Source organism: Mycteria americana, chromosome 2 (genome assembly GCF_035582795.1).
Source record: "Mycteria americana isolate JAX WOST 10 ecotype Jacksonville Zoo and Gardens chromosome 2, USCA_MyAme_1.0, whole genome shotgun sequence".
Classification (NCBI taxonomy): domain Eukaryota; kingdom Metazoa; phylum Chordata; class Aves; order Ciconiiformes; family Ciconiidae; genus Mycteria; species Mycteria americana.
The window spans coordinates 11,500,517-11,513,842 of NC_134366.1; the positions used below are offsets into that span (position 1 = coordinate 11,500,517).

Genomic DNA, 13,326 nt, shown 5'->3' on the forward strand with positions numbered 1-13,326 from the left:
AGGCGTGAAAACAGCGCAACTTCATTTATTTTGCCTTATTATTATGCTTTGTTATAAAATAGTTATTTATTATTATTTGCTTTATTATTATGCTCTTACTGTTACCCCTCTTTCCTTATAGGCAGTGTTATAAATCACAGTAATTTTACTCTGCTATTAGTACCATGGAAATTGAAAGATTTCTGAAATGCTATAAAATGCTCACAAAAAGGAATTACAATAACAGTATTTGCATAGCTAAACCCATCCCACTGTAAATATATGGAGTATCACTTTTTGTGATAACCACAGCAAACATTTTCTAGTATAAAGTCATTAACATCTTTCAGAATATTATGTATCAATGAGTAAATTTATAATACTAGTTTGTCAGTTAATTTGTTTCAGATGTAAAACACTCCAGTTACATCTGCCATGTCTAGATTACTTGAACCCTATTAAATTTAACATTCTGAATTATTAGAGATTTACAGCTCTTGTAAGTTTCTGTCTCCTTTCAGCTCTCATTTTATTTTAGTCTTTATGGATAAAGAGAAGAATTGTTTCTAAAATACAAAAATACTGTTACTATTAATTTTACAAGTGCTCTTAGAGGTTTCTGCTCTTAGAGCAGGCGCATCTCCTCCGTGACTACCCCACCTTCCCAGGTGCCCTTGCAAAATAGGTGTGAGGCTCTGCAAGGGGAAGCAAACAATGATGAGGACAATGGTTCATTTAGCTTGGAGGTGTCCCCGAGGTTAAGTTGGCCTACGCCCTGCGTCAAAACTGCTTTCATAAAGAAAAAAAGACAGGTCATTGTTATAGGGGACTCCCTTCTGAAGGGAACAGAAGGCCCAATATGCAGAGCGGACCCACTTCTTCGGGCAGTCTGCTGCCTCCCTGGAGCCCTGGTTAAAGATGTGAAGAGAAAGCTTCCTACCCTGGTACGGCCCTCAGATTACTATCCATTACTGATTTTTCAGGTAGGCAGCAGCGAAGCTGCAACTAGAAGTCGAGGGCAATCAAGAGAGGCCTTGGGACGACTGGTTAAGGGATCAGGAGCACAAGTAGTGCTCTCCTCTATCCTTCCAGTTGCAGGGAATGATGAGGGAAGAAACAGGAAGAGCCAGCAGATCAATACCTGGCTCCGAGCCTGGTGTCACCAGCAGAATTTTGGGGTTTTTGATCATGAGTCAGTCTACATGACACCAGGCCTGCTGGCAACAGACGGGGTACACCTTTCTCAAAGAGGGAAAAGGATCTTTACACAGGATTACACAGCAGGGCTCATTGAAAGAGCTTTAAACTAGATTTGAAGGGGGAAAGGGATAAAACAGGCCCACTAGAGATAAGCCTGAGGGTGGCACGCCAATGTTTGAAGGATGGTGTGCTAACGAGGTCCTTTGGTCTGCCATCTCAGTGGAGGTAGGGGCTGGAGATCCATGCAGCAGCAAAGATGAAAGGGTTATGGATGTGTTAGAAACCACGGAGGCACTTGAGAATGGTCACGTAGGAATTAGGGCTTCTTCCCCCAAAAAGGTGACGGGATCAATAGCCCAACTGAATTGCATCTACGCCAACACATGTAGCATGGGCAACAAACAGGAGGAGCTGGAAGCCATTGTGCAGCAGGAAAACTATGATATAGTTGCCATCACAGAAACATGGTGGGATGACTCGCACAACTGGAGTGCTGCAATGGATGGCTATAAACTCTTCAGAAGGGATGGGCTAGGAAGGAGAGGCGGTGGGGTAGCCCTGTAAGTTAGGGACTGTTTTGATTGTCTAGAACTTAATGACAGTGATGACAGGGTTGAGTGTTTATGGGTACGAATCAGGGGGAAGGCCAACAAGTCAGATATCATGGTGGGAGCCTGTTACAGAGCACCCAACCAGGATGAAGAGGCAGGTGAAGTATTCTGTAAGCAGCTGGGAGAAGTCTCTCAATTGCTAGCCCTTGTTCTCATGGGGGACTTCAACTTACCAGATATCTGCTGGAAATACAATACAGCAGAGAGGAAACAGTCTAGGAGGTTCCTGGAGTGTGTGGCAGATAACTTCCTGACACAGCTGGTGAGTGAGCCAACTAGGGAAGGTGCCCCGCTGGACCTGTTGTTTGTGAACAGGGAAGGACTTGTGGGTGATGTGATGGTTGGAGGCTGTCTTGGGCAGAGTGATCATGAAATGATAGAGTTTTCAATTCTTGGAGAAGTAAGGAGGGGGGTCAGCAGAACTGCTGCCTTGGCCTTCCAGAAGGCAGACTTTGCCTTGTTCAGGAGACTGGTTGACAGGGTTGGACATTCTTCAGGGTTGGACTGGTTGATAGGAAGGCTGGACATTCTTCAAGAAGGAAATCTTAAAGGCACAAGAGCAGGCCATCACCACGTGCTGAAAGACGAGCCAGCGGGGAAGAAGACCGACCTGCCTGAACAGAGAGCTTTGGCTGGAACTCAGGAAAAAGGAGAGTTTATGACTTTTAGAAGAAGGGGCAGGCAATTCAGGAGCACTACCAACATGTAGCGAGGTTGTGCAGGGAGAAAATTAGAAGGACCAAAGCCCAGCTAGAACTTAATCTGGCTACTGCTCTAAAAGACCATTAAAAATGTTTCTATAGATACATTAGCAACAAAAGGAGGGCTAAGGAGAATCTCCATCCTTTATTAGATGCAGGGGGAAACATAGTGACAAAGGATGAGGAAAAGGCCGAGGTACTTAATGCTTTCTTTGCCTCAGTCTTTAATAGTAGGACCAGTTGTTCTCTGGGTACCCAGCCCCCTGAGCTGGAAAAGAGGGACAGGGAGCAGAATGAAGCCCCCGTAATCCAAGGGGAAAGGGTTAGCAACCTGCTACACCACTTAGACATACACAAGTCTATGGGGCTGGATGGGATCCACTCAAGGGTACGGAGGGAGCTGGTAGAAGTGCTCACCAAGCCACTTTCAATCCTTTATCAGCAGTCCTGGCTAACCGGGGAGGTCCCAGTTGACTGGAGGTTAGCAAATGTGACACCCATCTACAAGAAGGGCCAGAAGGAGGATCCGGGGAACTACAGTACCTTGAGTGCCATCATGCAGCACGTACAGGACAAACAGGTGATCAGGCCCAGTCAGCATGGCTTTATGAAAGGCAGGTCCGGCTTGACTAACCTGATCTCCTTCTGTAACAAGGTGACCCGCTTAGTGGATGAGGGGAAGGCTGTGAATGTTGTCTATGTAGACTTCAGTAAAGCCTTTGACACCATTTCCCACAGCACTTTCCTGGATAAAATGGCTGCTCATGGCTTGGACAGCATACACTTTGCGGGTAAAAAGGTGGCTGGATGGCCGGGCCCAAAGAGTGGTAGCGAATGGAGTTTACTCTGGTTGGCGGCCGGTCACAAGTGGTGTTCCCCTGGGCTCCGTGTTGGGGTCAGTTCTGTTTAACATCTTTATCAATGATCTGGACGAAGGGATCGAGTGTACTCTCAGTAAGTTTGCAGACAACACCAAGTTGTGCGGGAGTGTTGATCTGCTGGAGGGTAGGAAGGCTCTACAGAGGGACCTGGACAGGCTGGGTCGATGGTCTGGGGCCAATTGTATGAGGTTTAACAAGGCCAAGTGCAAGGTCCTGCCCTTGGGTCACAACAACCCCATGCAACGCTACAGGCTTGGGGAAGAGTGGCTGGAAAGCTGCCTGGCAGAAAAGGACCTGGGGGTGTTGGTTGACAGCCAGCTGAATATGAGCCAGCAGTGTGCCCAGGTGGCCAAGAAGGCCAATGGCATCCTGGCTTGTATCAGAAATAGCGTGGTCAGCAGGACTAGAGAAGTGATCGCCCCCCTGTACTCAGCATTGGTGAGGCCACACCTTGAATACTGTGTTCAGTTTTGGGCCCCTCACTACAAGAGGGACATTGAGGTGCTGGAGCGTGTCCAGAGAAGGGCAACAAAGCTGGTGAAGGGTCTGGAGCACAAGACCTATGAGGAGCAGCTGAGGGAACGGGTTGTTTAGCCTGGAGAAAAGGAGGCTGAAGGGAGACCTTATCGCTCTCCACAACTACCTGAAAGGAGGTTGTAGTGAGGTTGGTGTCAGTCTCTTCTCCCAAGTTACAAGCCATAGGACAAGAGGAAATGGCCTCAAGTTGTACTGGGGAGGTTTAGATTGGATATTAGGAAAAATTTCTTCACCGAAAGGCTGCTCAAGCCTTGGAACAGGCTGCCCAGGGCATTGGTTGAGTCACCATCCCTGGAGGTATTTAAAAGACGTGTAGATGTGGCACTTAGGGACATGGTTTATTGGTGGACTTGGCAGTGCTAGGTTAATGGTTGGACTGATAATCTTAAAGGTCTTTTCCAACCTAAACAATTCTATGACTGATTCATTGTGATAGACATGCATCACTGATAAATGACACCACCTCTGTTCCATCTGTCTAGTATGAAACATGAAAATACTGTATAAATATCAGAATGGACACAATTTGCTCATCCATATTAGCATTTATATATATATATATATGTATATATATGTGTATGTACATGCATACACAAACACACAATAAACTACTTTACGTTGCTTGGAGAATATACCAGCATTTACTTGTCTCTCACATCAGTGTTGGCTTTGTCAAGGCTGAGACATGGGTGTTCCCCGTGTTCCTGATCCAGACCAGAAACCTAACCAAAGCCCATTGTGCTCTTCTTACAGGCTGCATGTCCAACTTCCTTCCTGCAAAACTAACAAATAGGGAACTGAGTGAGTGTAGTACTTGCTCAGTGCAGTATCAGACTGGGGGATATGATTGGAGTCAGGCACCTGAAAATGCTCACAGCTTCACTAGTTCAGACATACCTGTCAATTATCCCTGTTCTGTGCATCAAACAGTTTCAGCATCACAAGACCTTGTGACAATGTGATTTGGCAAATATTTTCTGATCATATCGTTAAATGAAGGAAAATTGTTTTGTATTATTTTGTAATATTTCTTCTAGTAGAATTTGGTCTTTGCCCCCTTTTCCCCCCTGTGTTTATTGTACTGCTCCATGATGGATTTCATTTTTGTTAGATATCCCGAGTTTCTAGCCTCATGCTTGAACCAACAGTACAAATAAATACTTAAAGCATGATGTTTCAAATGTGCTGGTCAAGGCCCCTTTCTGTGTCTTAAACTGTAATTTCACTTCTGCCTGCCTCTGATTAATTTCAATTTTTTGCACTTAATCTTATTAACGTTGTGTCAGCAACTCGAGGGAGTTCTATAAGCAAATCTAATTGTCTAGGCCAGGTATCTAAGGCACGAAACACCTATGGCGAATTGCTGACAGAGGCATGCTAAATTTATGGTGAACTCAGAACCTTAATCTTCCAGAAGTTTCGTGTTTCCTCAAATCATGGACCAGTTGTTTTATTTCCCAGTGCCTCACAACTAAATGGTTTTACAAAAACATTTTGGCAAATTGAATCCAGATATTATTAACCCGCATTATGAAACTCAATTCTTTCAGTATCACCTGTGCCTCAGAGCAAAGGGGGAGAGCAGAGCGCAGTGGGGACCATGCCTGTTTTTCACTGCTTTTAAGCTAGGATGACTTCAGGCTCCACTCCCAAAGATGCCTAGAATCCAGACCACTTCAGTACTGTACAAGAAACGAAGTGCACAGGCAGCAAGAAAGGCTTTTCAGACTAGGGACTACACTACCATCTAGTGGAATGTAATGGTGTCTTCAGAAAACAAAAATTGTGCAGTAATGAGTATAAATCCAAAAACTTTAAAGTGTCGTTGTGAAAGACAAGATAAGCAAAACTAAAATGCTTTATAATTTTTTTTTAAATGAAACATTTTTTACATTTCCAATAATCTGAACTTGAAAAAGCATATTAAATTAAAAAGACCTAGAACAAAGTTGCCTAAAACTCTAAGATTTACACCTCTTTTCAGAAAGCTCATCTTAGTATTTTAAACCTTCAATTCCAACTTATTTTACATGCAAATTAATTAATGATTTACTGAATAAAACACAAATAACCGGCATTGCCACAAACACCATTCTATGAGTCGCAAACAGCCATTTCCATTAACTCACTTTCATTACCTTTCATTTCATTTTCATCACCTGTATAAATGACAGGTCTAGAGAGAATCCAGGTTCTTCGTTTGGATGTTGTCACAGTGCGTCAAATTTATCCAGCTGGGCTCTGAGCTGAAAGTTACAACAGAGCACCCATTCAGTGGTTATCATATTTACATTCGCTCAGAGAACGTTTCATGATTCATGCAAAAATAGGTAAAGGGTCTTATCAATTCTAGGTTGAAAACATTGCAACATGGTAACTTCAACTAAACTTCCAGATAGGAATGAAAAACTAGGCAAAATACATCAGGGATTTCAGCCTATCATTTGAAGTATTTCTCCCATGTTGAAGTCTGCATGGAACTGTCTTGCAGAATATTCTTCATTAAATTATTAATCTTTGTGAAATGCTTGGTAAGCTCCAGTTGTCAGTCTCTGAGAGTTTGCAGAATAACACATTAGCTTGCAAATCCAACTGAAGAATAAAAAACCTTATTTGAAATTCCATGCTGGAATTTCACCATTAAATGCGTGTACCGTTTTTTTTTTTAGGGATCTCATCCCATTTATCCAGTGACATTAATGACCTTCATTCAGTGCCTACAGACAGTTATCACTTTGCTAGCATTATCTACGTTGCAATGTTCTATGCATAGATTAATGTATTTTTAATTACTATGCAATTTTTGCATCCTGACTTAACAAAGCTTGCAACTTCCTGCTACATGCCTCCTTTTTTTGCCCAGCCAGAGTTGCTATATGCCCATCTCTGAGAGCTTGGGGTCAGGCAGCAAAATGCCCAGAAAGACCTACTGCACAGGCCCAAGAGTGCACAAGAGCTGCAGAACATTTACTGATCTTTAACATTTAAAAGAATATACCTGAGAGACATAGAATAATTCAGGTAGGAAGGGACCTCGGCAGGTCATTAGTTCAACCTCCTACTGAAAGGAACTACTTTGCTTAGATAATAGTTAAATAAAATTGATCATCAGTTACACAACAGATTCTTACCACGCACCTGATGAATGAAGTCACAGGACAGCTGGGGTGCTGGGACGTCACAACTGTCTTCTGTATGTCATTTCTTGCACTGAGGCTGAGGTGCTACACACCCAGCTCTGAGGGCAGTTGGATTATCAAGTCCTGGCAGGAATGGACCCCACTATCTCCAAGCCAAGAACCACCCCTACCACAGCTTGGGTGTGAAAGTCTGGAATCTCGCCTAGCTTTGTCTGTCCTTGAACCTGTTTCTGTATGAATCTTAAAGGGAAGAATGATTACTATTAGCCCTTAATTCCTTTGCAATAAAGTTTACAGCTACTGAGGACTCAAACAGGTTGGCTTCACTTTGGTAGCATCTGAGGAAATAGATATGCTGTAGTCTGCTCAAATTGGATTCCACTGTAGGTGACTGGCAAGCAATATTCCCCGCAGACAGTGAGAACAGAGAGCATCACCTCTGTCACATGAATACAGATTAGAGAACTTTCCTCCCAGAGCTGCCATCTCATCTGGCAGCTAAATTCACTGCATAACACTGAAAGAAATACAAGTGGATTTTTTACTTTAACGGCTTTTCATTTTTCAAATAATGTATTTCAGAAGGTGGCTGAGCATATTGTTAAGAGCCTGACAGTTAGCCTTAGAAATCAGTAGGAGAGCATACAACAATAAAGTTAGATACTTGGTTAAGATGTATAAAAACACCATTTGTGATAAATTGCCTGACTCCTTCAGCAACCAGCTACAGCCACAAATAGGTCTGGGACCATCTGAAGTTTTGGTTCTTTCTACCAAATATAAAAGGTACCATCCAACATTCAGAGTTTTTTGGGGGGAGAATATAAATAATTAAACTGATTAAACCAGAAACCTCATAGGAAACCAATTTTATATTCAGCTCTTAGCTGAGAAAATACCTACAATAACCACATTGGTAACTGTATTGGCAAATACTGCTCTTAGATAGAGACTGATGAACTAAATGATGGCCCAAGAGTTTAAACAGTACAGCAAATATTAAGAAAAAGTCTAGGCTTGGCTGAGCCCATCAAATTAATACCAAATCCATCTGGAGGAGTGTCTTGCACAATTACTTCTGCTCTCTAACAAGATCTTGTGAATACCTAGGCAGCATTCTTTCAGAGGTACTGATCCAGTTACCACCTGTCTCGTGGGACTGAATAGAAGGTTCGATTATGATCCAGTTCTGGAAAATGCAGACACCTGATCAGTCCTGGCACTGCCAGGAAGCATGCCATCCAGAAACACCTTGCCACGAGGGAGTTAAGAAGATGGGCATGCTTTTACTTGGCTTTAGCTGCCTTCCCATTGATTAGCAGAAGCCCTTTATTCTGCTAAAAAAGGAAGGTATCTCCCCTAGAAGAAAACCCTGAACAAAATTTTGTAGTTAGTATCAATAAAGATTATCCAGTGGGTCCCTTCTAAATGTGATAGTGACTGGGTGATGAACTTCTGCAGCTTTTATCTATGGCTGATGAAAACTGACTGACGATTAGGAATACATACAAGTTGTAGCTGTTTAAGGGAAGAGGTATTGTAATTAATTATAGTATTAATTAAAAAATAATATTTAATGCAAACAGCATAATTTCTGTGGTTGTTTTTCTGTGGTAGATAGAGGATCCAATACCCCTTTTCTTATTTATGCAGTACGTGATTGTATTTTGTATCAGTATCTGCCTTAACAAGCAGGTGGAAGGACAGGAAAGATTGCCACATGTACAAATCTGCTGGCTCTAAATCTAAGGCAATTACATGCAGTTCTAGGTCCTTTTGAAAACATAATTCAGGACAATTGATGTGTAAGTGCTAGAATTGTGACAAGTTGTTCAACTGATCATTTTAAGAGAAAAAATTGTAGACACTTAAGTTGAACAAAGGACCTACTAATTCTTATGTGTCAATCTGTTCCAGCCCAACAAGCAAGAAATTCCCCAGTGAAGTATCCTGCACTTCTCACTCCGCTTTCTCTCATGTAAAACCCAAAAATCTGCCTACACACCTGCACACATCTGCGAGGCTACATAGGTTAGAGTAGTCAGCATACATGACTATTTTAAAAATTCACCTCATCATATTACTGATAAGGACAGGGATATGCAAAAGAGGGGAAAAGGGAGTGTGTGTGTAGAGGGAAGCAACACACTGACTTCCATATTAACTATTTATTGAATAAATACATGCATCATAATGTAGAATTACATGAGCAAAAAAGGCAATCTGTACAAAATCGATTACCCTTTGTTCTCATTTCAACTCTCACCATTTGCTGCAGCTCTGATAAAGGATTCAAGACAGAAAATGAAAATTCTTTTAATCCAAATCCAAGTGATATGCATGCTGATTTGAGTTCGGATTATACAACTGCTGTAACTCAGAAAGCTGGTTTTCTTGTCAGTGAAGCAGAGTAATTCTAAAAACAGTTTCAATAGTAGAGAACGTGTTGGTACATACAGGTAACAAAGCTTATTTTTAGCCATTTCTTAAACATCTTCATGTTCATATTTTAAGGCACAGGATAAACAAGAACTACATGAAAAGCTATCAGTTGATATTGAATACATTGACTTGATAATGAGGTGCAGGTTTTGCTCAGAGGAAAAATGATGTTCGTCATTCCTGCTTCCATATAAATGGCACAATCAGAATTTGGTAACTATGATACAGAGGTTTGTTTCCACTATCAAAAGAATCAGTCTCATCTAGGCAGTCATATTCTGATCCAAATTCACTCAGGAGAACATTTCTAAAGAGTCTGGCATCCAGGACTGATTACAGTCAGTGGGAATTACTGTTACTGAACTACACTGACAATTCAATCTCTTAATTTTAGATTCTTAAATGGGAACTGGGCTCTCTTAAGAACCTATCCCTAATTTTAGGTTGTGAGCTATTTTGGAAACCTGTCCCATATACTTTATTTAGTTACTCACTTTGTGCTATCATCTCACATTTACCCAAACATGGCATTTTTTTCCACCTTGAGACTTTAGAAGACAAAATGTGCAATTTTTTTAAGTGCAGTCTGCTAACATCTGTCCCCAGACTTCACTTGAAACACCGAATCGGTCTAACAGCCCATTTGTTGGCTATGAATCAAACTATGGGGAGTCACCGGCCAAGAGGTACAGCAAAAATCCTTCTACCTCAGGCTGAACTAAGGCAACAGACAATTATGCTGAACTGCTGCACTTAGACCTCCTTTATGTAGATCAGCTTTGCTTTCTGCATTTTCATTGCATTAACAATAATTCTCTCTTTCCATTCTTAACATTTTAATGAAGAACTAGCAAAGAAAATATGTATTTTATAATATATTACATTTTATATGAACAGATGAGTGTATATATATAGATAGATACTCATACATTCCAATATAGAGTGAAGCCTTCAAATGGAAATGTTTTCTTACAAAGAACCTCTCTCTATTGCCCAGTCCATCAGAAAGTAACAGCAGCAAAATTTACCATGTAAGTTTGTTTGCTAAAATTGTCTTGTATAAAATGTGGCAATAAGAAGGCCATCACTGTATAGAGGTGTATGTGTGCGTGTCACAGGCATCCGTGACAAATGTTCATGTTAAACTGAATTTAGACAAACTGAAATGAGTCCATTCTTAAACTTGAAAAAGACAAAAGCTACATCTATGGTAGGCACTTTGGTACATCTAGTAATGTAGGCATATTCTACATCTAGAATTAAGGTTCTGTCAGTAATCTTACAATAAAGCTAATTTCAGGAGTTTATTATTTTTTAAATATTCTTTAACATTCTTTCTTGGCTGAGAGATCATTCTAGAATCCTAGCTAAATAATACACTTTGTCTGTCTAATTGCATACTTATCCAAGAATGAGGGTGTTGACTCTGAAAAGAGCTGAACTGTTCTCTTGGATTCTTAATGCACATTTTTGTAACAGTCTAAGAAAACTTACCAGAAAAAGAAAAATCAGTTCTGAATACAAAAAAAAAATTCCCCATAATTCATAAAATTAGAGTTATGAGCTCAGCTGTTTAGGCTGATACTCTCCCTTCAACTCCCAACTGTCTACTTTTATCAGTTTGTGCTAATTGTATCACTGCTGCAGATACAATGCAGCAGACTATGGCAACGCCTCCGTAGAATGCCATTATTTCTCAAGAAACCTGTGTGGACCACTGAAGTGCATTTGCATGCACCAAACACACTAAGTAGCAATGAAGGAACTGTAAAGACAGTCAGTTTCAACTCAGTTTCACACTTTCTTACTTATTGGTTTTCCATTTTAGTATTACAGAAGATAGAGCATAATATACTATTTAGCACAGTATTGTGTAATAAAAATAACGTCTTGTACATATGCCTACTATATGAACTGACATTGCAAGCTGATTTGTATACCTTTTAAATCAGTGAAACAAGGCAGTAAGAACAGTTCTAAGTGGTTAGAGATTTTTTGTTTATAATACAGAAATACCCATGTCCTCATACCTTCAAAAGGTCACATGTCTAGTAATACAGAGTACAGGAATAAATAACAAAATCCAAGTGAACCTGTATAATAAAACTGTACTGTTTGTCATCTTTACTCCATTAAATGAAAACTTAGATTTAGAAACTGTGATTCATGGACCTCATCCTCTATTTATACAATATTTATAGAATTTTCACTTTTGTTTATAATATTCTATAGCATGATTTTCCAATAATACATTTATATATAAATATTAAAATGTTAATGTTTTGTACATTTTAAACTAGCCACACTGGGCCAGAAACACAATAAAGTAAAAATGTTTTTCTGCAGTTTGTTTTTGAAGAATATCACAAAATGATTAAGACCATTGTGCTGCAAAGACAAAAAAAGAGATTCATCTGAAGAAATTAACATGCATTTAGAAGAAAATATCTATATCCTTTATCTAATTTTCTTCTGAATTCAAACCAGCATGAAAGAATTATAAAAAAATAGTATATATTTACATGGTACGGTATACCTTGGTGAGATATAAAACAAGGCAGGAAAACAGCAGAACATAATCTTTTCACTTTCTAATAAGTACAGCCATCATTAAGATCAATTTAAACACAAAAGGTTACTTTACTGTACTATTGCACATTACAGTGACACATAAAATTGTTTAGCAAATTAAAAATACAAACTTTAACAATGAGAAAGGCTATGTCTACACAAAATGACAAAGTGTTATAAAATTATTGGGGATGTCTCTAAGAACTAAATCAGTAAAGCTATAAAAATAATATTGGTACATCTGTGAGAACAACGCTTTAAAAATATATAAAGGTTGGCAAAAGTATGCATGGGGAATTCCCAGTATCCATGGGCCTAACTTGCACCATGTGGCCTTGTACCATCTTCTGTTAAATCATACCTGAAAACGAATAAAAAAACAAAGGAAATTTTTTTTACATTTAGCATGTATTGTTAAAACTATTATTAACACACCAGTTATTAGTATGTAGTAATATTATTAATAAAGGAAATATTATACTTACCACTGGGTCCAGCCTTTAGCAAGTTCTTCAGATGCCAGAGGTATTAATAACTGTGGAAAGTTAAGTTAGTAATCAGTGCATTATGTGTACCTTTCATTCTGTGTCTTTTAAAGATCAAATCTGACAATCCTGTAAACTACAGTATAAGTAATGCCATTAATAAACAATGTATTTTATATCCTTGTCATCATAGGTATCTGCTATCTGCCCGACTTGTAGTAAGGTTTCAAGTTGTGGGTTTTGACCTAAAAATCTATACCCTTTAGTGATACAGTCCCAGAGCACCTCACAGGCTTAAATTCTGAACGTGGCATGTCTTGGCAATGGCAATCAGCTGATGTGTTTATGCTAACAACCTTCCTGGTAAACAGGAAAATTAAGAACACTGTTCACCATGAACTGACCATGATTCTGATATCTCTCATCCTATTTACAGAGCTCGAACACGGCAATTTGCAAGGGTGTACGAATTTACATGCTCCTTTTTGCATGCTCCAACTCACATATGTAGAAAATAGAGTGATTTAATGCGTGCCTATAGAACAGTGAAGTTGTAAACACCATAGCTGGTTTTGGCATTGGGAACGTCTCCAGTAGCAGTTCTTAGGGATTTTACAGTCTGGAATTTTAATTACTAAACACACATTTGTTCTGCGTGCTTCTCTAAGTACTCTTGCTTGTCTTTCCAGTTTTGTCTGAACATTTTCTGCGCTATCACCTGTTTTCTACTGCTTATTTTCTTTCTCTGACGGTATGATTAATAAGTCTGACATACAGGT

General features: G+C 39.9%; 1 protein-coding gene across 5 annotated transcripts in view; it reads right to left on the reverse strand.

Moving 5' to 3' along the window:
• Positions 1-9,349: 9,349 nt before the first annotated feature.
• Positions 9,350-13,326, reverse strand: part of ESYT2 (extended synaptotagmin 2) — a 92,436-nt gene continuing 88,459 nt past the window's right edge. For all 5 annotated transcript variants that reach the window (XM_075492399.1, XM_075492400.1, XM_075492401.1 and 2 more), the window contains 2 exons: positions 12,548-12,597; positions 9,350-12,423 (listed from right to left, as the gene is read on the reverse strand). In XM_075492399.1, coding sequence (XP_075348514.1) covers positions 12,378-12,423; positions 12,548-12,597 — 96 coding nt within the window. In that variant the 3' untranslated portion in view covers positions 9,350-12,377. The remainder of the gene's footprint in view (positions 12,424-12,547; positions 12,598-13,326) is intronic.